The following is a 24,251-nucleotide window of genomic DNA, read 5'->3' on the forward strand; positions in this document are numbered from 1 at the left end:
TATATGTGGCCCTTACGGCTAAAGGGATCAAGTGGTACGGAGAGAAAGCAGGAATGGGGTAATGAAGTTGCATGATCAGCCATGATCATACTGAATGGTGGTGCAGGCTCGAAGGGCCGAATGGCCTACTCCTGTACCTATTTTCTATATTTCTTGATGACACAGCACCACACCACACCAAGCCATTGTGCAAGTCTTAGAATTTTCAACATTAATATTTTTAATAAGGAAAAGGCAAAGTTTGGTGTGGTACCGAGCCATACAAACTAGGAAGATTTCACACTGTCCCTGGGATTTGGAAATGCAAAAAAAGTTATTGTTCCCACTTTCGCTATCCAATGAAATCTGCTGATTGTGTAAGCAGGAGAGTGTGTCCAGTGATGTCAGGTCAGGCTTGGCTGTGATGCACCTTATGGTTAAATAAACTGCCAAAACTCACTGTCTCAGCTCAAAGATGAAGTATAGAAAGAATGCTGTGGCTGTGAAATTGTGCCCTAGCATGAGTCAACATCTTCAGAGAAAAACAAAAGAGCACAAAATTGGGGATTTTTAAAATAGTTCTGCTGAAGAGCAGAACCTGTTGTCTTGCCTAAGGGTTTTTGAATTACGACTGAATATTTGTAGCTCATAACCCGCACAAAATGTTGCAGCCGTACCAGCAGATGAAAACTTACCTATCTAATGACCTGTGAATTCCGAGAGAACGCATGGGAATTTCCTAAACACAAGAGAAAAAACAAACATCTGAAAATGTATTAATCTGTTTCCAAAGCAAAACTGTTGGAGCTGTATACTATCTTTAAGCATATTCCAGCATACGTACCTTCCTCGTCTTTCCATTTGGTGCTGAAATTTCACTGCCAACACTTTCTCGTTGCTGAAAATGGGCAAATGGTTTTGCTGCACCCCATGACTCCAAGTATCGTGTCATACGGACAGAGGCCCTCATTCTCAGCCCATCATTAACATGTTTTGGCTTTGGTAGGTGCCGGGTCTTCAGGCTTTGCTGTTTGGTCTGTTAACAATATATCAGTGTCATTGAACATTTACCGTAATAATTAAGGAATGACAATAAGACACATGATATTCCAGCGCATCAGATTCACTTTTGAATACATTGCAAATAAAACAGCTGCACTATCAATACGGCAAGGGAGGGTAAAAAGGCTTCAACTAGCAGTTTGTTTTTTCCTTCAGCCACCTGATTGACCTTGATTTTCATCCATTCCTTGATATAGTCGAGCCGTCTATGTCCTTGTGCTTTCTCTGCCCACTTCCATTCTGTCATCAAGAATCAACCAGGGTCTCTATGAATCTCCACTGATATGTGCATAATTTCTGATCTCTCTTTGGGATTATTGATCTCAGCTGGTTTTTATTTTTGTCTCCCCTCTCCCTCAAGTTGTATCGAGTTGATACAAAGCATCCATCAATACGTGCACATTTCAAATGCTTAGCCTTCGACATGCTGCTATGAGCAAAGACCACGTTTCACACCAGGATAATGCTGTTGACCCAACAGAGCTTTGTATCACCTTGGTGAGTTCTGTCCTACTAAACTATCAGTTTTGATGTTACGTTTATCATCATCATCATCATCATAGGCAGTCCCTCGAAATCGAGGAAGACTTGCTTCCATTCTAAAAGTGGGTTCTCAGGTGACTGTACATTCAAATGCAGGAATTACAGTCTCTGTCACAGGTGGGACAGACAGTGGTTGAAGGAAAGGATGGGTGGGGAGTCTGGTTTGCCGCACACTCCTTCCGCTGTCTGCGCTTGATTTGCGACAAGACTCGAGGTGCTCAGCGCCCTCCCGGATGATCTTCCTCCACTTAGGGCGGTCTTTGGCTAGAGATTCCCAGATACCGGTGGGGATGTTGCACTTTATCAAAGCTTTGAGGGTGTCCTTGAAGCATTTCCTCTCCCACCTGGGGATCGCTTGCCATGTAGGGGTTCAAGGCAGAGCGCTTGGTTTGGGAGTCTCGTGTTGGGCATGCAGACGATGTGGCCCACCCAATGGAGCTGATCGAGTGTGGTCAGTGCTTCGATGTTGGCCTGATCAAGAACACTGACGTTGGTGCGTCGACTCCCAGTGGATTTGCAGGATCTTGAGGAGGCAGGGCTGGTGGTACTTTTCCAGCGCTTCGAGGCGTCTATTGTATATAGTCCACGTCTCAGCCATAGAGGGCGGGTATCACTACAGCCCTGTAGACCATAAGCTTGCTGCCAGATTTCAGGTCCTGGTCTTCAAACACTCTCTTCCTCGGGCGACTGAAGGCTGCGCTGGCACACTGGAGGCGGTGTTGGACCTAGTCATAGATGTCTGCCCTTGCTGATAGTAGATTTATATTGCAGCTACCACTCTGGCCAGTAGCTGCTATGTTGGTTCCAGCTAGGCAGGGCCTAGTTTAGACTGCCTGGAAACAGCTGTTCTCCTGCCCAGAAAAAAAAACTGTGCACAGTGGTTAAACATATGCGCAGAGCTCCCCTGCCAGTGCTTAAAACTTCCAAATGTTTTAAGAGTGCATGCTGCATCATCCAACCTGTCTAAAGATTTGACAAAAAATCTAAAGCCCATGGAATAATAGGGACAGTGGCAGAATGGATAAGAAATGGGCTAAGTGACAGGAAACCGAGAGTAGTGGTGAACGGTTGTTTTTCAGACTGGAGGAAGGATTACTGTGGTGCTCCCCTGGGGTCGGTACTAGGACCACTGCTTTTCTTGATATATATTAATGACTTGGATGTGAGTGTACAGGGCAAAATTTCAAAATTTTCAGATGACACAAAACTTGGAAGTATAGTGAACAGTGAGGAGGATAGTGAAAGACATCAACAGGATATAGACAGGCTGGTGGAATGGGCGGACACCTAGCAGCTAAAATTTGACGCAAAAATGTGCGAAGTGATACATTTTAGTAGAAAGAATGGAGAGAGGAAATAGTAACTAAAGGGTACAATCCTAAAGGGGGTGCATAAATAGAGAGACCTGGGGGAATGTGTGTACAAATCGTTGAAGGTGGCAGAACAGGTTGAGTAAGCGGTTAAAAAAGCTTACGGGATCCTGGGTTTCAAGAATAGAGGTATAGAGTACAAAAGCGTGGAAATTATGATGAACCTGTATAAAACACTAGTTCGGCCTCAACTGGAGTATTGTGACCAATTCTGGGCACCACACTTTAGGAAAGATGTGAAGGCCTTGGAGAGGGTGCAGAAAAGATTTACGAGAATGATTCCAGGGATGAGGGACTTCAGTTACTTGGATAGACTAGAGAAGTTGGGGTTGTTCTTCTTAGAGCAGAGAAGGTTGAGAGGAGATTTGATATACGTATTCAAAATCAAGAGGGGTATAGTCAGAGTAGATCAAAAGAAACTGTTCCCATTGGCAGAAGGGTCAAGAACCAGAGGACACAGATTTAGGGTGATTGGCAAAAGAACCAAAGGTGACATAAGAAAAAACTTTTATACACAGCGAATGGTTAGGATCTGGAACACACTGCCTGAAAGGGGAGTGGAGGCAGATTCAATGACTGCTTTGAAAAGGGAGTTGAATAAGTACTTGAAAGAAAAAGATTTGCAGGGCTACGGGGAAAGGGCAGGGGAGTGGGACTAGCTGAGGTGCTCTTGCAGAGAGCCGGCACAGGCTTGATGGGCCGAATGGCCGCCTTCCTTGCTGTAACCATTCTATAACTCCAGGAATGTTTACAAAAACCACGGAGGTCCAAAAGAGTGGTGAGAATGTGGAACTCGCAACCACAAGGAGTAGTTGAGGTGAGTAGTATAGATGCATTTAAGGAGAAGCTAAATAAGCATGTAAGGGAGAAGGGAGTAGAGGGTTAAGCTGATAGAGTTAGATGAGAAAGCATTGGAGGGGGCTCGAGCGGAGCATAAATGTCAGCATGGACTGGTTGGGCCAAATGGCCGTTTCTGTGCTGTATATTCTATGCAAGAGAAACCCCCGAGTATTTTTTGGTGCAAGCTCGAAGGGCTGAATGGCCTACTCCTGCATCTATTTTCTATGTTTCTATGTTTTAAACCTCATTTGACAACATGCTGGAGTTTCCTTCAGTATGGTACTAAACCAAAGCTCTACAGTTCTGTATAAATGCAATCTTAAATCACAGTTACAGTCATGATTAATTTCATTGCCAAGATTTGTAAGCCAGGTAACATGTTAAATCAGCATACTATCAACCGCTACAATCATTTCACAAATGACTTTTTCCTGGTGTTAGCGTTTAGCCATTATTTCAAGTTATCTTTGCTTATTGGTTGTGCTATCCGCTGTTAGCCTTCCACCAACACTGCAATTGAATGCTGTTCACCAGCTATAACGAAACCTCAAAGTATATAGAATTACTTTTGAAAAGGCTCATGCTACAAATAAAGTTCTACTAGTCACAATGGTACTGGCACAATAGATGTTCCTATTTAATACATTTTCTGTGTGTATTTTGGACTTACTAAAGGTGATTGATGTTACCGCACCAGGATGGAGCACTTTCCATTTCAGGCACTCCCAGGACATGTAAGGCACAGCAAGATGCAGACTAAAGCTCCCTCCACATTGAATAACAATGTACTTCAGCCCCAAGCTTACAACAGCAACACCCCATTTCACCAGTGTGATATTTCTTTCCATCTTTTTCCCTTATCAGCCATTTATCCTGTGTCATCTCTAAGCATGCTTGTTAAATTAGGGTCAGAAAGTAGATTTAGACTGCTCAAATTCATTGTATGCAGGATACCTATGGCTAGCAGACAGAGGAGACTTATTAGTTCAGGCTGGATCTGAACCCATGACACAGAGGTGAAAGGTCAGTGCTTAACCTACACCAACCGTTTCCGCCCCTCGCTCACCGCCGCCCCCCCCGCCCCAACACCACTACAAATACTTTCTAATTTATTTATTGCAACCTACCCAAAGTACACTAAACTCTTAAAGCAGTCCTTACTGTTTCTTCCCAAATAAACTGGACTCTGTCCCATACCATTCTCACATGGCCTCTTAAATATATTCCCCAGATAAAGTTGAGGGACAAAATATGCAGGAGAAGACTATACAAGGCTTTGTGCATTGTTTAATCAAAGCACTGTGGTGCTTCAAACAATGGTGTTCTTCTGGAACATGCTACTTTAACAAAGATTATACATTTTTCAACTCTATGTTTTAGAACAGGCACTATTGAAAGCAGACATTTTATTGAACAGTAGCCAATCATCTAGGGGCTTACTCGTAAGAGGAAGTTGCCGTCACCAGCTTCTTCCAACCATTACGGTTCAGGGCTCTCACGTGTGCCTTATCTTTTAAGGAGCACTTTTATATCATCATCCCATCTTGGTCTGGGTCTGCCTCATGGCCTCTTCCATGTTGGTGGTGGTTTGGTGGTGAAACCTCTGGCAGGGTCAAGGTGGTGCATGAGGTGTCCATACCAGAGGAATTGGTAACAATCAACCAACCGGGACAGCAGTGGTTGATTAGTCAGCTGTGTACAGTCTCATTTGAGATTTTCACACCCCTTCCCCTCAAAACATATAGCAGTGGTTCACAAACCAGGGTTGAGTTAACTTGTACACCAATCATTGTTGCATTGAGAGTGATATTGGATTAGTCAATTTCAATAGTTGTGCCAAGTTTGTTAAATTGTGCTCAGTTTTATTAATGAAGACATTCCTCTCCCAAGTGGAATATACAAGAGACACTATAACAATGGGACTTGCTTTTGTACTCCTCTTCAATACTACCACAGACATTAATAATATTCAAAATGATTCACTTGCACAACCATAAATTACCAACAAGACAGGCCAATTCATCTCACCAATGTTGATATACTGTGCTTCAAATTTACAACTGTTCCCATGGCTGAATCGGCAATGTAGTGACATTGCATGTTGGTACTAAAATGCTCCCACCACAGTGTACTAAGATTTGGGCACATACCAGCTGATTCTCCACTCAGTAAATGTCCAAGCCTTTGGGTGAGCAATTTACCTAAATAGAGAATTAAAATTGGGACAAAAATTCATTGCGAGTTGCATTTGCTTACCCTCTACTGGCTGATTCCATAATCTCCCATTTACTTATCCCAACCTCAAGAAACTTCTCGTGAGGGATCTATTTTTTTTAAAGCCTTGTAGTAGGGATGAATTAATGAAACTAAATTCAACAAATGTTTAATAAAGAGGTCACATTATAAAGGATTCCTCAGGAAATTCAAACATGTACTTATTTTTGTTTATACATCAACAGCAATTTGCAAGAATTCCAAACGATAGCATTTTGAGTCACAGATTCATTAAATTCATTTTCAATTGTAGATAGCCAAGCAGCCACAAGATAGTTACTTTAATTCTCTGAATGACATTTGTATGCTCAGTATCTAACCAAGTTTCCAGACTCCCATTAGTTCTGTAGTGTATTGTAAAATTCTGTGCAGAAAAGAACATCCCACACATTGCTCGCTCTGGCTTGATAAAAGTACAGTACAATCCCTAGAACAGAATCTAGTCTTCATCACCAGACCAATGATTAAGAGTTTCAACTACGTCTTAAACAAATACATTATCTATCACTCCTCCGTTGCCTACACTGGCAGTACTGGATGCAAACCATTTGCACATTCTTTTGAGTTGATACAAGAGAATAATTCAAATTGCAGCAATTCTTTAAAAATGACAAATCTGCAACATTACTGGTTAAACCGAATTCAATGAACAAAAAGCATGAAATATATCTGAAGCCGGCAAGTATGTTTTACTGATCAGCTATTAGTAACAAGTTGCAATGTCTAAGCAAAGTGAATTTACAACTCCAGACTCAACTTCTAGAGAGATGTAAAGAAGAACTTTCATTAAGAGGCTGTATCGAGAATTTTCAAATTCAAAGTTAGAATATTGAAGACACTTTGTAGAGCAGATAAAGGAACTTACTGAACTGTTGAAATTTAGGAACACTACAGGGCTAGATATTTGATGCATACCAACCGCCCCAGAGTTCATACATCTCATCAAACCAAACACTTGATGCTTATCTAAACACCCCCCATGCCCCTCACTAATCAGAGATAAGACATATGTCGACCAGTATCAACACCTGAAATCACATCAATCAACCTCCAGAGCAGCAACATCTCCAGAGTACTTTGTATCCCTCATTCTAACCATTTTCAAGGCTTCTTCTCAATTAATGAGGTGGGTTTCTCCCACTGAGCCACCATAGCTACAATGGAAACCTCATTTACATAAATTGGATTTCCAGCAAAGTTGCGATAAGGCAGCAGGAGAGGCCACAAGGAAAATCATCATCATCATCATCATCATCGGCAGTCCCTCGGAATCGAGGAAGACGTGCCTCCACTCCTAAAGTGAGTTCTTTGGTGGCTGAACAGTCCAACAGGTGGGACTGATTTGATGCAAGCTCCTTCTGCTGCCTGCAAGGAAAATCACCTTCTAGGAGATACAAGAATTACTTCTTATGTTCATAATACTATTAACCATTGAGCTGCTATATTACTGTTATAAACCAATGACTTGGCTGGTTAAGCTGCGAGTAACTGAGGGATACAGATCAGGAAAGTTCCAAGTTCAATTCCTGGTACCTGGGTTAGAGAAGGGAAAAAAGATCATAGGTTCCTGTTCTGGATATGACCCCCAGAGGCAGAAAAATTGTACATTTCTGATAAAGCAAAAGAAAAATAGTCAGAATGAGTCCTCAAATAGGAATGACAGTGATCTAGATAGGCTGAATGGGACATTCCTATTCTTACATTTAAACAAACTCAGTGTGGTATACATAATAGAAAAGCAAAAATATCTACCATGTCATTGAATGAGACACCTCCACATACCACAAGATTAGGTCCAGATACCCAATTATTGACTTTGTCCAATTATGGGCTTAATTCTGTGGTATGCAGAGGATGATCCTGTGCAGAAAACTTTATCTGCAAATATCCAAAATAATCTATTAGGTCTCCAATTTGCATTACTAACATATTTTCACATAATCCAATATATTTCAATCTTGAGTAGTGTATATAACAAGGTAATATCTGACAAGTCAACTCCTGAGATTATTGAAACAAAGTAAATAATTGAATTAGCATTAAATATTTACCCTTGGATCAATGACCAAATATGTTTTGAGCTTCAGTTCATTGAGGTAGGCATTTCTTTGGTGTCCATTTCCTTCTTCAACTTCATACGCTTTATGCAAATTGTTCAACGTTGAATCAGTGATATGCACACGACTAAACAAAAAAATACAAAATACAATCAATAAACCTACTTTCACTTCAATGCACTTTTAACTCTGATTGCTGGTGGCATTTTGTTCCCAGAAAATAAATTAACTAGATTATATATTGGTTTAGGCAAGTCTTAGAAATAAAACATGCAAAGAACCAGTGGTTTATGGACAGCAAACAATTTGTGCAGGAACTGCCATACTTCATCCCTGCCTGTGGCACTCATGAATTAAGCAACAGTTGAATGTGAAATTTTCTGTAAACCACCAGTTCTGAACATGTAGTTTATATTTGTATGTGGAGAAGTCATTTCCATAAATCTATTTTTGTATTTGAGGAAAGTTATAAAATCAAATCACTTTCTAAGTATTGGAACTCCTTCTTTGAAAATGATTTTGAAGATGATGCTTAAACCATAAACATTTGAAACCGACGCCACACAAGTAATCTAGAATGTAGTTTCTTCCATTTGCAGCACAAATATTGATGAGAGTATAAAGCAATGTCTCCCACATTATATTCACATCTACATTTTCACTAAAATTAGTGATCAGCAACAAAAATAGTTCCGCTATATCCTATTAAATCCCAAGCTGAGCTTCCCACCCCATATCCTCTCCATCACAAAGACCGCCTACTTCCATCTCCATAACATTGCCCTGATCAGTTGCACCCCACTGTCCTTACCTCTGAGCCACCATGGAATCCATATTAAAATTACTTCTATCTAACTGACAAATTAAACAAACAGTATTTCGTAGAAACGGTGGCTCGTGTCAGAGTCTAAATACAGTGAAAAATCTTACCCAGGCACTCCTCCAGATTCCATGTGATTAGCTAAGGTGACATCATGTGACCAAACATCATACTGCCATTTCCGAAGCCCAATGACACCACACAGTACATTGCCAGAATGAACACCAACTCGCATACTGATGTCTACTCCTGTTGCATCCCGAACTTGCCTGTAAAGGACAAAAAAAAAAGAGACAGATAGCTCACTTTTTTTGTAGTATTCCCAGTTCTTAAAACCAAATTATTTTACATGAACCGCTGGTAGGTCAGTAAATCAGACGTAGGAGTCACAAGAGAAACCAGTCCCACTAATTTGTTTTTACCAGAATGCATTGTAATCCTTTACACAGAATATTCTCCCCAAATGAAACATGGTCAATCTTCAGTTCTTCTTTGCTAAAGATAGTTCGATGTTATACAAGGAAAATGCAAATGGCAGCAGCAAGTAGAAATTAATTCTCCACACTCCCATATTGCACTTCTGATGCAATAGGTTGAGCATGAAGAAATTACTGGTATGTTGACAGTAATAATAAAACTACCCAGCCCTGCCCTGACATGTTCATTTGACTGCTGGGGAGATCTGACATGGAATTATAATCCATGGGAAACCACCTGTGATTGTCACCAGTTGCAGGAAAGACTTTCCCTACAAACTATGCTGTGTGGCATCAGTCAAATTTTCCTGCAAATGTCCGTTCAGATTTCTTTTCTATTAAAAATTCTTTGGTCCATAAAATTGGCTGATGTAGCAAAACAGATATAGTTAATCCAAGAGATTTTTTTTGGAGTGAAACATAGAAACATAGAAAATAGGTGCAGGAGTAGGCCATTTGGCCCTTCGAGCCTGCACCACCATTCAATAAGATCATGGCTGATCATTCCCTCAGTACCCCTTTCCTGCTTTCTCTCCATACCCCTTGATCCCCTTAGCCGTAAGGACCATATCTAACTCCCTCTTGAATATATCTAATGAACAGGCATCAACAACTCTCTGCGGCAGGAAATTCTACAGGTTAACAACTCTCTGAGTGAAGAAGTTTCTCCTCATCTCAGTTCTAAATGGCCTACCCCTTATCCTAAGACTATGCCCCTGGTTCTGGACTTCCCCAACATCAGGAACATTCATCCTGCATCTAACCTGTCCAGTCCCGTCAGAATCTTGTACGTTTCTATGAGATCCCCTCTCATCCTTCTAAACTCAAGTGAATAAAGGCCCAGTTGATCCAGTCTCTCCTCAAATGACAGTCCAGCCATGCCTGGAATCAGTCTGGTGAACCTTCGCTGCACTCCCTCAATAGTAAGAACGTCCTTCCTCAGATTAGGAGACCAAAACTGAACACAATATTCCAGGTGAGGCCTCACTAAGGCCCTGTACAACTGCAGTAAGGCCTCCCTGCTCCTATACACAAATCCCCTAGCTATGAAGGCCAACATACCATTTTGCCTTCTTCACCGCCTGCAGTACCTGCATGCCAACTTTCAATGACTGATGAACCATGTCACCCAGATCCCGTTGCAACTCCCCTTTTCCTAATCTGCCGCCATTCAGATAATATTATGCCTTTGTGTTTTTGCCCCCAAAATGGATAACCTCACATTTATCCACATTATACTGCATCTGCCATGCATTTGCCCACTCACCTAACCTGTCCAAGTCACCCTTTATAGGATATTTCATTTGCACTTTGAAAGAGAACCAACTGCATTGCTTGTCCATGTATTTTAGGTCCCACAGTACCACTCTTAATGCTCCAACTGGGAGGGCAGAAAACAATCCTTTTTCATTTCTCTGCTTAAATATACAGTACTCTGCAATTGGCCACTAGAAAGTGTCGGAAAGTGATGTGGCTTACCACCAGAATTATTTTTGTTTCCTCCATGTTGGAAAGCCCCTCACTTGTTCTTGCAATCTGTTTGATATTGAGCCCTATTTTTGAATCCATGCTCTGCCACTCTGGTGCAATGTATTTAAATAGTGTTAAGTTGGACTACTGGAAATTGTCTTCACTAATCTTTTTCTCTTCACATATTTATAGAAGCTTTTGCAGTCAGTTTTTATGTTCCCGGCAAGCTTCCTCTCATACTCTATTTTCCCCCTCTTAATTAAACCCTTAGACCTCCTCTGTTGAATTCTAAATTTCTCCCAGTCCTCAGTTTGTTGCTTTTTTTAGCCAATTTATATGCCTCTTCCTTGGATTTAACACTATCCTTAATTTCCCTTGTTAGCCACGGTTGAGCCACCTTCCCAGTTTTACTTTTACTCCAGACAGGGATGTACAATTGCTGAAGTTCATCCATGTGATCTTTAAATGTTTGCCATTGCTTATCCACCGTCAACCCTTTAAGTATCCTTTGCCAGTCTATTCTAGCCAATTCACCCCTCATACCGTCGAAGTTACCTTTCCTTAAGTTCAGGACCCTAGTTTCTGAATTGACTGTGTCACTCTCCATCTTAATAAAGAATTCTACCATATTATGGTCACTCTTCCCCAAGGGGCCTCGCACAAGATTGCTAATTAGTCCCTTCTCATTACAAATCATCCAGTCTAGGATGGTCAGCTCTCTAGTTGGTTCCTCGACATATTGGTCTAGAAAACCATCCCTAATACACACCAGGAAATCCTCCTCCACAGCACTGCTACCAGTTTGGTTAGCCGAATCAATATGTAGATTAAAGTCGCCCATGATAACTGCTGTACCTTTATTGCACACATCCCTTATTTCTTGTTTGATGCAGTCCCCAACCTCACTACTACTGTTTGATGGTCTGTACACAACTCCCACTAGCATTTTCTGCCCTTTGGTATTTCGCAGCTCCACCCATACCGATTCCCCATCATCCAGGCTAATGTCCCCCCTTACTATTGCATTAATTTCCTCTTTACCCAGCAACGCCACCCCACCTCCTTTTCCTCTCTGCCTATCCTTCCTAAATGTTGAATACCCCTGGATGTTGAGTTCCCAGCCTTGGTCACCCTGGAGCCATGTCTCCGTGATGTCAATTACATCATATCCGTTAACTGCTGTTTGCGCAGTTAATTCGTCCACCTTATTCCGAATACTCCTCGCATTGAGGCACAGAGCCTTCAGGCTTGTCTTTTTAAACACACTTTGCCCCTTTAGAATTTTGCTGTAATGTGGCCCTTTTTGTTTTTTGCCTTGGGTTTCTCTGCCCTCCACTTTTACTATTCTCCTTTCTATCTTTTGCTTCTGCCTCCATTTTATTTCCCTCTGTCTCCCTGCATAGGTTCCCATCCCCCTGCCATGTTAGTTTAACTCCTCCCCAATAGCACTAGCAAACACTCCCCCTAGGACATTGGTTCCAGTCCTGCCCAGGTGCAGACCGTCCGGTTTGTACTGGTCCCACCTCCCCCAGAACCGGTTCCAATGTCCCAGGAATTTGAATCCCTCCCTTTTGCACCACTCCTCCAGCCACGTATTCATCTGAGCTATCCTGCGATTCCTACTCTGATTAGCACGTGCCACTGGTAGCAATCCTGAGATTACTACTTTTGAGGTCCTACTTTTTAATTTAGCTCCTAGCTCCCTAAATTCGTCTTGTAGGACCTCATCCCGTTTTTTTTACCTATATCGTTGGTACTATATGCACCACGACAACTGGCTGTTCACCCTCCCTTTTCAGAATGTACTGCACCCGCTCCGAGACATCCTTAACCCTTGCACCATCCTGGAGTCTAGGTTGCGGCCGCAGAAACGCTTATCTATTCCCCTTACAATCGAGTGTAACTCGTTACCACACTGTCCTTCCACCCCTGGAGCCTAGTTTTGAATCTAGGCAAGACTGATATTTTTTTTTCTATGTCTCCTCTCCTTGCAATCTGTAAGAATCCGAAGAGAAATGAGTTTGGTCAGTCTGAACCCAGTTTATAACAGTAGCAGGCCCACAATCGAACAGGTGTGCAGGCACGCACACAGCAGGAATATTACTGATGCCAATCGCAAAAACATAACTGAAGATTAAGCACATCAGAGTTTTTTTTATAAAGGATGGAACATGAATATCTATTATTTTTGTTGCTCGATACACTCAGGTAGCTAACACATTGGTATTTTTTTTTTTAAATGATTCAGAACATTAAATTTAACCATTGAAATATTGCAAAATATTATCCATAATGGAATTAACATACAACTGAATAAATAAAATTACTTAACAATAATGGTGTTAAAGTCATCTTGGGCAGTAATGCAAAGTGGATAGTAGCAAATCACAGCTCATTTTACACTCTTATTTTCCATTGACTTCAATAGAAAAGAAAATCTTGCTTAGTGTGAAACAAGTCGCCGATTCGCTGTCGCTGGTTGTTGCTACTGTCCAAGATGCATTTCACCCTAACGTAAAGCATATTTTCAATTTAGCTTGACTTTTCCTCATTCAATATAATAAAATGGAATACAAAGTTCCTATGCCGCCAATTCAATATGACCAAAAGTAAATAGTCAAGACAAAAAGATATATAATAAAATCACTACTGTATTGGTTAACTGTTTTTCATGCAAACACTATTACATACTTGATAGCTTCGCACATGTCGAGCCCCATTTTCACACAGTTCTTTGCATGTCTCGGTAAAGATACAGGAAGACCTGAGACACAGTAATAGCAATCACCCAGAATTTTTATCCTCATACATTCGTTCTCCTACAAAAAATAGCAGTGTTAACATTATTTTTATATCACAGTGAGTAATGCGTCATGCAATATACCAATTATATTAAGGTCTGCATTCAACTTCTTTTATAGTTTAAAATTGCCAACCCATATGAATATGAAAACAATGATAATGATGTTACCATGGACCAATAATGTTTAATATATATTCAAATCTCATTTTACAATTGTGTAAAACAAATGGGAAGTTAAAAATATAAATTTAAAATAATAATAAAAAATATCTAGATGTCTAACCATAATGTTGAGGATGACCTGGTAATTATAGTTCCCAACCAGTCACATGTATAGATCTCAGCCTCAACTGGCATGAACTCATCTCCTCACTGAGCATACTTCATCAGTTCTTGGCTGAGTCACTACGTGGGGTGTTTTGCTAAAACATACTATTTCCATCGCTATGAAAGAGAACTAGACAGGTTTATTGCCAAGACTACCATCCCTTTCTAACTAAAGCATGATTTTTTTAAGTGGAAGAACAAAGGGAAAGATGGTAGGGGTGCGGGGGGGGGGGGGGCGGGGGGGAGAAGGAGGGGGTGCAAGAGACACATGGAAATAAAAGTAAAAATAATTAGATATCCATGGCACTGCCAGATCACATAATTGAAAAGAAAACCCCACAGATTTTTCTAAATTAAGATTTTTAATATATAATGTTTCCCTCAGGAAAATATAAGTTATCGGGACTCGTCGTACATGTGTAAAAAAAAAGGGCCTCGCCAGCTTTGGACGGGTGTCCTTGCCACCCGTTCATTTAAGCAAGTTAAAATTTTGAACGGTCAGCTCCCGGCAGCAGGAAGATAAGCAGCATTTAAAATTGCCATGCCATAATGAATTTAAAGTTATAATTTTCACTGGCCGGCAAAATGTTTTTCTCACCTAGGTTCGTATTAGAATGCAAATGCATTAGGTCATGAATTTCTAGGTAGATAGATACAATATTAAAAAGGTTGTTGTGCCAATTCTCAGGGTTGTAAATTAATGTGTTAGTAAGAGTATGGTAGTTTAAACTGTTATATGAAACCATTCCACCATGCTAAAGTTGAACTGCTCATTAAAAAACAAAACATGCTAGTGCAAAGATGATCATTTTTTACAACTTTTTTTTATGCCCCTCGTCAATATTCTCTCCTCCAACCCTGAAGACTCCTCTCAGAGGTATGGTTTTCATGGGTGCATGTCATACCCCAGTTACTTATCTAAATGACTATTCTTCATTGGTAACTCTAGATGGCAAGTGTCTACATGCCATTCCACCATATCAGCATCACAACCTAGCCTAATCCTGTCCTCACACAATGTCCACATGCCTGCAAGAGTCAATGGATATCAGTCAGATGCAAAAGTCCTGGACAATTTTTCCCTTCATAGACAAGGGCTGTTGAGAGCTATTATAGTATTCCTACCACTTCCTGGTTGAGATTAGCTTAAGTCGGCGCGTAACAAGGATTGATCCTGAAATCTTGCTTGTCTGTACGGCTCAACTACTCATTTGATAAGCTCGCCGAGGCATCATGGAGCCCTTAACTATGTGACCTTCATCCAAAAAAATCTTTCATGTGAAGGTCAGAATTTTTCAACATTAAAAACATTGGCAAAAGGAACAAATTTGTGCCCCAGTGTTTTAAGTTTGGTATGGTAGGAGACACAGGAAATATGGGGTGACACAGACATATCTGGGAGCCAGTTGCTTGGCTCCCAATATTCCCATACACAAGATGTGCAAACTTGTTCTTGTATAATCCTTGCAAATATTAATACACAAAACGTGAAATTAGGCCAGATTTACATCCCCCCAAAAAACCTTTAGCCACTCTGAAGCATATTTACTCACAAGTTAACATTAATTTATTTCAGATACAAAAATATTATTCTAATTTCACACCTAACTTTAACCACAATGAAGAGGAACATTTTGGTTGTGGATAATATGTTAATGGAACTAAAAGCTTACCTTAGCAATCTGGTCAAATTTTCCAAACAGTTCATTCAGCATGACAACGAGTTCCTTGGGTGAGCAGTCACTAGCCAGTCGGGTAAACCCCACAATATCTGCATACAGGATGCTGTTAACATCAAAAGAAAAGACTGCTGAAAATAAAATTAGCAATTAAATAATTGACTTATCAGTGGCAATTAAGACAGGATGGCATGGGAAGGGGACGGTAGGTGGGTGGTGGTTTCTCCATCTCTCAGCAACGAAGTAGCTCCTGCCTTCCCTGGGCTGATCCTGCTATGATTGTCACAAGAGAATGCCAAACTCGGTTTTGAAATGCTTTTACATATTTCCATGTGCTCAGAATAAAATTCAAAACAAGCATGTTCTTCAATGAAGCCAAGTAGAAACGGAATAGCATTCTCAAGTGAGTAATTCAAAAGAACATGAGCAATAAATTTGAATGCAAGTACCAGTAGGGGTTTGGTGACATTGTACTGTAGCTACTTCGAGGCAATAGCTGAGGAACTACTCCATGATAGTCTGGTGGGACTCTTCATATTTAATGACATGTGTGAACAGCATCAAGAGGAATATGGCACCAAGGTTTTCTTATCCAGTTATGAAAAATATTATACATCTCATTACAACACACATTTGGGAAGGTTCCGAAATTTCCAACATCTCAACATGACTCATTTGCTTGCAGGACATCCTGGCTCGTAACAGGCTGGAGCAAACTAAGATAGGTTTCCAAGTTTCTGTTTCTGACAGATTTTCAATAATCCATGCTAGACATAATTGTGAACAAGAACACAGATGGAACGAGGGTGAAGCCAGAGGCCTTCTTCAAGTTGAGGGCATAAACCATTCTCATGAATATTTCTTCCCTACTTAATCACTCATTCTCCCTCACAGGAATGTACTCAAACATAACAGCAAAATACATGGGGCCGAAATTGCCCACCGCCGGAAACAAGGCGCACCTACCATTTTTGATGTGTTCTGGCCGCCCCAATTCTAATCGTCGAAATTCAGCACTTTGGAGAATTTTTTCAAGTGGGGCGGAAGTGGCCTCATCAGCAGGACAGAAATGGGGGCGGGGCGGAGTGGCCGCCACTAGCGGGATGGAAGAGGGGGTGGGGCGGAGCAGCCACCGCTGTCCGTCATCGCGCTGGCGTATCAAAGGGGAGAGCCACTGCGAAAGGGGTCATTTCCCGAGGGGCACCCCATCATTCAGTTAGGGGTCGGCGCGTGCACACCATGGCGGGAAAACAGGCCCGCTCCAAAACTGAGGATGGGCAATTTCCAAAATGGCGGGCCCTCCACGAAAATTCGGCAGCCATGCCGCTCCAAGACGTGGCCACCGCTTTCAGGGAGCCAGAGGCCTTATCGGAAGGGGCAATTTCGGCCCCATGGTATATCATCATACAAGCAGTTTGAAGAAGTGTCATGTAGCCAATACTATGGCATATTTGCTTTTGTAAGACTGTCACAGGATGCATTCAGCAATCCCAGTGCCACAGAATCAAGCAGCATCATACATCACTCATTGTTTTATATGAAAGCTTGTATTTACTCTGTACAGCCACCAGAGGGCTCATCCCATGGATTCCCAAGGGATCCCATAAACCCTTGGGAGCACAGGTATTTAAGGAGGCTTCACAGGTGGGAGAGGCACTCTGGAGACCTGCAATAAAAGACTAAGGTCACACTTTACTTGGAGCTCAGAGTGTTCAGTCTGACTCTTTCTCCATACACAACACTTTGCCCATTACAAGCACTAGTACAGCTATACCTTCAGAGTTTAGATAGTGAGTTTGAGGAAGAATTAGACGAGCCACAATGTATGTATGAGGAGGAACAAGTGAATGTGGCAGTGGCGTGCAGGCCAGTTTGCTTCCTTGTTACTACCATGATCTACTAGAGTTATTGAGTTTGTGCTTGGGACAATGGCACCAGTACTGGGACAGGAAGGAGCTGTACCATTGGGACGCGCTCCAGCTGAACTGGGCTGGGATGAAGGTCCCAGCAGAAAGGATAATTAGGGTTGTAAATAAGACTTTAAACTAATTATACGGGGGAGAAAACTACTAGAAATTACAGAAACCCAACAATAAAAGAATCAGGAAAAAAAGAGCAAAAAGAAAAACTAAAGGAAGGAATAAGGATAACACAATTGGCCAGAGATTAGATAAAGTCATAGAGCATAAACATGAATTCACTACTAAAAACAAAAAGAGCAAGGGATAATAAATAAAAACAATTTAAACTGTTGCTACAGCAATGTATGTAGCATTCAAAACAATATGGATGAACTGGAGGCAATAACTTGTAGAGAGGATCAGAATATAGTAGGATGATTGAAATATGGCTACATTGAGAACAAGATTGCAACTAAATATTGCAAGATATAATATTTAGGAAGAAAGGGGAAGGAAGGAGGGGGAGTGAAGTAGCTAATAGTTAAAGATAACATAATGGCAGTCGAAAATAAAGATGCAACTGCAGTAAGATATAAAAGAAAGACTTGGATTTATATAGTGCCTTTCATGACCACTGGACGCTCAAAGCTCTTTACAGCCAATGAAGTGCTTTTGGAGTGTAGTCACTGTTGTAATGTGGGAAACACAACAGCCAATTTGCACACAGCAACTCCCACAAACAGCAATGTGATAATGACCAGATAAAACGGTTTTTATTATAATGAGGGATAAATATTGGCCAGGACACAGGGATAACTCCCCGGCTCTTCTTCGAAATAGTGCATGGGATCTTTTACGTCCACCTGAGAGAGCAGATGGGGCCTCAGTTTAATGTCTCATCTGAAAGACGGCACCTCCGACAGTGCAGCACTCCCTTAGCACTGCACTGAAGTGTCAGCCTAGATTTATGTGCTCAAATCCCTGGAGTGAACCCACAATCTTCTGACTCAGAGGCGAGTGTGCTACCCACTGAGCCACAGCTGACACATCGGAGACACACATATAGAATCCATATGGATTGTGTTAAATATTCAGTAAAGATTACAAGGGACCAATCAGGGATATGGTATAGACCTCCAAATAGTGGAAGAACATTGGAAGAAGAAATATGTCGGGAAATCTACGAGATGAGTATGGCATTGAATAATAATCATGGGAGATTTCAACTACCCACAAATAAATTGTCAGGAAGAAGTAGTGAAAGAAGAATTGGGAATCAAGTTTTTACAGTGTACTTGGACTCCTTTCTCACGCAATACACAAGAAGTCCAACAAGAAAAGACTTACCGTTGGATCTTGTAATGGGTAATGAGCCAGAACAGGTAGAAGAGTAGGAGAGCATCTTTGTAGTAGTGATCACAACATAGTAAGGTTCAAGATTAGGATCAAGAGTGACATAAGTAGGACAAAGACTAAGGTGACATAGATTGGAAAAGAGCAAATTATGATGAAATGAGTGGAACTAAAGAAGCTAAACTGAAAGAAAATATTGAAAAGCAAAGACAGAAAAGCAGTGGGAAATCTTTAAAAGGGTGACCAATAGAGTTCAAGAGAAATGCATTCCATTAAAAGCCAAAAAATAAGCAAGCTAATTAAGGAGCACGTGGATGAATAAAGAACTAAAGGGAAAAATGAATCTAACAAAAAAGACATACAAGTATTTAGATACAAAAGACCTGCAATGGCTTCTCTTCCCACTCCTGCACCATTGCCTCTCGAGCCGCCCCCCCCCCCCCCCCCCAAGGATCTATCCTTGGGCCCCTCCTATTTCTCATCTACATTCTGCCCCTCACCAACATCATCTGAAAACACAACATCAGGTTCTACATTTATGCTGACGACATCCAACTCTACCTCATCACCACCTCTCTTTACCCACTCAACGATTTATCAGGCTGCTTGTCCGGGATCCAGTACTGAATGAGCAGAAATTTCCTCCAACTAAATATTGGGAAGACCAAAGCTATTGTCTTCTGTCCCCGCTGCAAACTTTGTTAACTTGCCACTGATTCCATCCCTCTCCCTGACAACTGTCTGAACCAGGCTGTTCACAACATTGTTGTCATATTTGACCCAGATATGAGCTCCGACCACATATCCGCTCCATCACCAAGACCACCTACTTCCACCTCCGTAACATTGCCTGACTCTGCTGAGCTCATCTACTGCTGAAACACTCATGTTACCTCCAGATTTGACTAGTCCAATACTCTCCTGGCCGGCCTACCATCTTCCACCCTATATAAACTGGAGCTCATCCACAACTCGGCTGCCCATAGCCTAACACACACCAAATCCAGTTCACCCATTACCCCTGTGCTCGCTGGCCTACATTGGCTCCCAGACCGGCAACACAAATTCTCATCCTTATTTTCAAATTCCTCCATGGCCTTGCCCTCACTATCTGTGTAACCTCCTCCAGCACTACAACCCGCCAAGATCCCTGCGTTCCTGCAATTCTGGACTCTTGTGTATCTCTTATTTTAACCACTCGACCATTGGTGGCCATGCTTTCAGCTGCCGAGGCCCTTAAGCTCTGGAATTCCCTCCCTAAACCTCTGTCCCTCTCTACTTTTCTTTCCTCCCTTAAGATGCCCCTTAAAACCTACCTCTTTGACCAAGCTTTTGGTCACCTGTCCTAATATCTCCTTGTAGCTCGGTGTCAAATTTAGTTTGATAATGCTTCTGTGAAGCGCCCTGGTACGTTTTACTATATTAAAGGCACTATATAATTGCAAGCTGTTGTTAGAGAGGACAAAAGGGAATAAGAGGAACTTAGAAGTTAAAAAAAAAAACTCAGGAAGGCAAAGAGAAATGAAGAAGTCAGATCAAGGAATACTAAAAGAAATAAGAGTGTTCTATAGAGACATAATTAACAAAAGAAAAAATAAAATAGGGATTGAGCCACTAAAGGATGAGCAAGATAAACTCACAGGTAATGACAGAAATGGCAGAAGTATTGAATAACTACTTCACCTTAGTTTTTACTAAAGAAGGTAACGAAATAGACACTTTACTAGAGGATGAGCTTAAAAAGATTATTAATACAGTTGGGATAGAAAGGGAGAAAATAATTGACATACTAGCAAACTTAGAGGATAAAAGTTCCATAGAAGAGGGGCTAGTGTCAGAGGACTGATGGACAGCTAATGTTGTTTTTATATACAAAAAGGGAAATAGAACAAAACCTGGGAACTATAGACCAGTCAGCTTAACATCAGTGATAGGAAAGATACTGGAATCAACATTAACAGAAGTGATAGAAGAGCATCTAGAGACAGAAAATATGACGAAAATAGTTTGCATGGATTCCGAAAGGCTAAGCCATGCTTAACTAACCTGACAGAATTCTTTCAAGAGGTAATGCAAAGTGTAGACAAGGGTAATGCAGTAGATGTCATATACTTGGATTTTCAAAAGGCCTTCGATAAGGTACCACATAAAGGCTCATGACAAAGGTGAAGTCAGGGGGCAAATAGCAGAATGGATAGAAAATTGGTTAAGAAAAATATAAAGCAGAGAGTAGGGGCAAAGGGTAGTTATTCACTTTGGAGGAAGGTAGAAAGTGGTGTTCCTCAAGGATCATTGCTGGGACTACTGTTCATAATTTACATTAATGATGTGGACTTAGGAGCAAGTAACTCAATATCAAAATTTGCAGATGATGCCAAACTTGGGGTATAGCTAACACTAAGGAAGTATGCAACACCTTACACAAAGACATTAGGAAACTTGCAGACTGGAAGTTAACTGGTAAATGAACTTTAACATAGATAAATGTGAGGTAATGCCCTTTTAGGACCATCACCCACACCTTAGAAAAGAAGAAACTAAATGGGATAGAAGAGCAAAAGAATCTAGAGATACAGGTGAACAAATCATTAAAAGCAGTATCACAGATCAGCAAAGCAATTAAAAATGCTAACAAAGTTCTGGGATTTATTTAAAGGGGTATAGATTTCAAAAATATGAAGTTATGTTAAACTTGTGTCGGACCCTGGTCAGGCTGCACTAAGAGTACTGTGCACAGTTCTGGTCGCCATACTCTTCCATAAACACTGGAGACAGTGCAAAAGAGATTTACAAGGATGCTACCAGAACTGAGAGATTACAGCCCTCCAAGTTACACACCATCCTGACTTGGAAATATATCACTGTTATTTCATCGTCGCTGGATCAAAATCCTGGAACTCCCCTAGCAGCACTGTGCAGGTACGTTCACCACACGGACTGTAGCGGTTCAAGAAGGCAGCTCACCACTACCTTCTCGAGGGCAATTAGGGATGGGCAATAAATGCTGGCCTTGCCAGCGACACCCACGTCCTGGAACAAATAATTTTAAGTAAAGATTGAACAAGTTTGAGGCATTTTTCTTTAGAAGAGAGAAAACTTAGAGGTAACCTGATAAAGATGGGCTGGACAGGGTAGAGGTGGAAAGAATGTTTCCACTTGTGGGAGAATCCAAAACTAGGACCCATAAATACTAGTTACTAATAAATCCAATAGGGAAATAAGGAGAAATGTATTTACTCAGAGAATGGTTAGAATGTAGAACTCGCTACCACAGAAAGTAGTTGAGGCAAATAGCTTAGATGCTTTCAAAAGGAAACTAAATGAGTACATGAGAGGACAGTGAATAGAAAGATGCACTGAAAGGCTGAGATGACGCAGATGGAATGAGAGGAGACTCATGTAGAGTATAAACACCGACACAGACTAGTTGAGCCGAATGGCCTGTTTCTGTGCTGTATATTCTATATAATTTTATGCACAAAGTACTCTGTAAACTGCAATTAAGAATGGGAAAGAGTCCACTAGCTGCATGTAGACTTCTCGGCAATTAAGTTGACCATTGCAAGTATGGCAATGCAAGGACATCCCTCTCCCAGCGATTGTCCTAAGCACAGAGTATCTCTCTCATATTTTCAAGGCAGTCTGTATATTCATGTAGAAAGAGGTGCCAAGCTTTTGGATGGAGAAAACTGTCCCAAGGGGTTTCCAAAATCTTACTGTTTTAGTCAGGTCTGTTCTCATGCAAATCAATGGTGTTGTTGAGGGTAATTCGGCAGCAGAGGCATGGTTGGAGTAGGCACAGATGAAGGCTCTATTCTCAAAAAGTGATCCATATCTGCCTCATTTAGAGCAAATGACAGTCAATGTTCCAGAAAGTAGGTAGGACCAGCCAACTGCCATGGTGACAGATGTGATTGCAGAGCTATCTTACGATCTTGCACAAGACCATCTGAATCCCAAGAGGCTCCTTTAAAACCCCAGTAGTTCACCACCACGCGAGGGGCTCAATTTTCCCCAGTGAATTGCGCCGCTTTTTTTGAGCAGGCTGCTCTTTTTAGCCTAAGTTGAAAAACCACAGTTTCCCCAATCAATTTGCACCAGCGTAACTCAGTTAGTTATGATTTTTTTAGGTCAGTTTTTTTTTCAGCCAAAGGGGTCGTAACCAGCCACCTACGCCAATTCTGGCCATTTAGGAAACTTTGGCCAGCTGAGAGTTATTCCAGTTGTGCTTAGGCCAGCGTATGTCACTTCTGCCAGAGAGTTAAGGAACTCGGCGCAGGTAAGGAAATCGGCGCAGTAGATACCTGGGCACACTAAAAGAATTGAAAAACACATAGCAGCAACTTAGCTCCAACTCCGCCCAAAGATCGGGTTACGCCACGCCAAAATGAAAAAATCCAACGGGGAAACTTACAATATTTTTTTGGGCGTACTTCGGCCCAAAGAAATTGGGCGTAACTCTGCAAGTATGCCATAAAAATGCTTTTGGAAAAATTGAGCCCTTAATCTTACTAGGGAGCCATTTAGAAGTTATCACCAGCTAGGAGTAAAAGGTGTGCATAATACGCAAGCACTGCACCAAATAAAACTGTAGCAACATGTGCACATAGCATAGATTAGGTAAATAAAATGGTTGCAATTCGTTTGATATTTATCCAGAGAGCTTCATTCTGATGGAGCAGAATAAAGTATACAGTCTCACATAGCTGGATCAATATCAATATAAAAGAATTTTCCTCAGTGGAGTACTGGAAAATTATATATTTTTTTAAATGTATTAAACATTGTATTATTCCAAATGTAGGCATAATCATCCAACTACTATTATAATTGATATTTGCATGCATGCTTTCAAATCTTTGTGAATGAGATTAAGATCATGAATATTTACATTGTACCTTACATTCTGGTGCCTCTTCACATACAAGCTGTGGAAATTATCACGCTTGTGTGGATAGTTACTTTCTTTCAAACGTTCAATAATAGCTAGTTTCATTTCCATAGATATATAAACCGGCAACACTGATAACAGCAGGCTTTCCTGGAATAAAAGAATTAAAAGTAGAATAATCACAAGTAATAACTTCAATATTTAATTGGCACTAAATATTTAGCACTGCATTTAACTAAATAAAAATGAATCCTGTTAATTTTAGTCATTTGAAACTAATCTTAATGCTGGGGAATGAAGACTCTGGTATGTTGTCAGCATTGAGCACACCAAGGCCAGATTCACAGATATCCCTAACAACCTGCCTACCAAGATTTTGCAATCCTATAGCAGACATCCCAAACAT

The 24,251-nt window shown here is 41.1% G+C and overlaps 1 protein-coding gene across 3 annotated transcripts in view; it reads right to left on the reverse strand.

Moving 5' to 3' along the window:
- adcy7 (adenylate cyclase 7) overlaps window positions 1-24,251 on the reverse strand; it is a 223,251-nt gene that overhangs the window by 43,628 nt on the left and 155,372 nt on the right. For all 3 annotated transcript variants that reach the window (XM_070898024.1, XM_070898025.1, XM_070898026.1), the window contains exons 6-12: window positions 23,853-23,995; window positions 15,695-15,806; window positions 13,583-13,710; window positions 9,056-9,214; window positions 8,120-8,252; window positions 824-1,015; window positions 675-718 (exon numbers count right to left, since the gene is read on the reverse strand). In XM_070898024.1, the coding sequence (XP_070754125.1) occupies window positions 675-718; window positions 824-1,015; window positions 8,120-8,252; window positions 9,056-9,214; window positions 13,583-13,710; window positions 15,695-15,806; window positions 23,853-23,995 (911 nt within the window). The remainder of the gene's footprint in view (window positions 1-674; window positions 719-823; window positions 1,016-8,119; window positions 8,253-9,055; window positions 9,215-13,582; window positions 13,711-15,694; window positions 15,807-23,852; window positions 23,996-24,251) is intronic.

The sequence above is a fragment of the Pristiophorus japonicus genome, chromosome 13 (assembly GCF_044704955.1).
Source record: "Pristiophorus japonicus isolate sPriJap1 chromosome 13, sPriJap1.hap1, whole genome shotgun sequence".
In the NCBI taxonomy this organism is placed as follows: Eukaryota; Metazoa; Chordata; class Chondrichthyes; family Pristiophoridae; genus Pristiophorus; species Pristiophorus japonicus.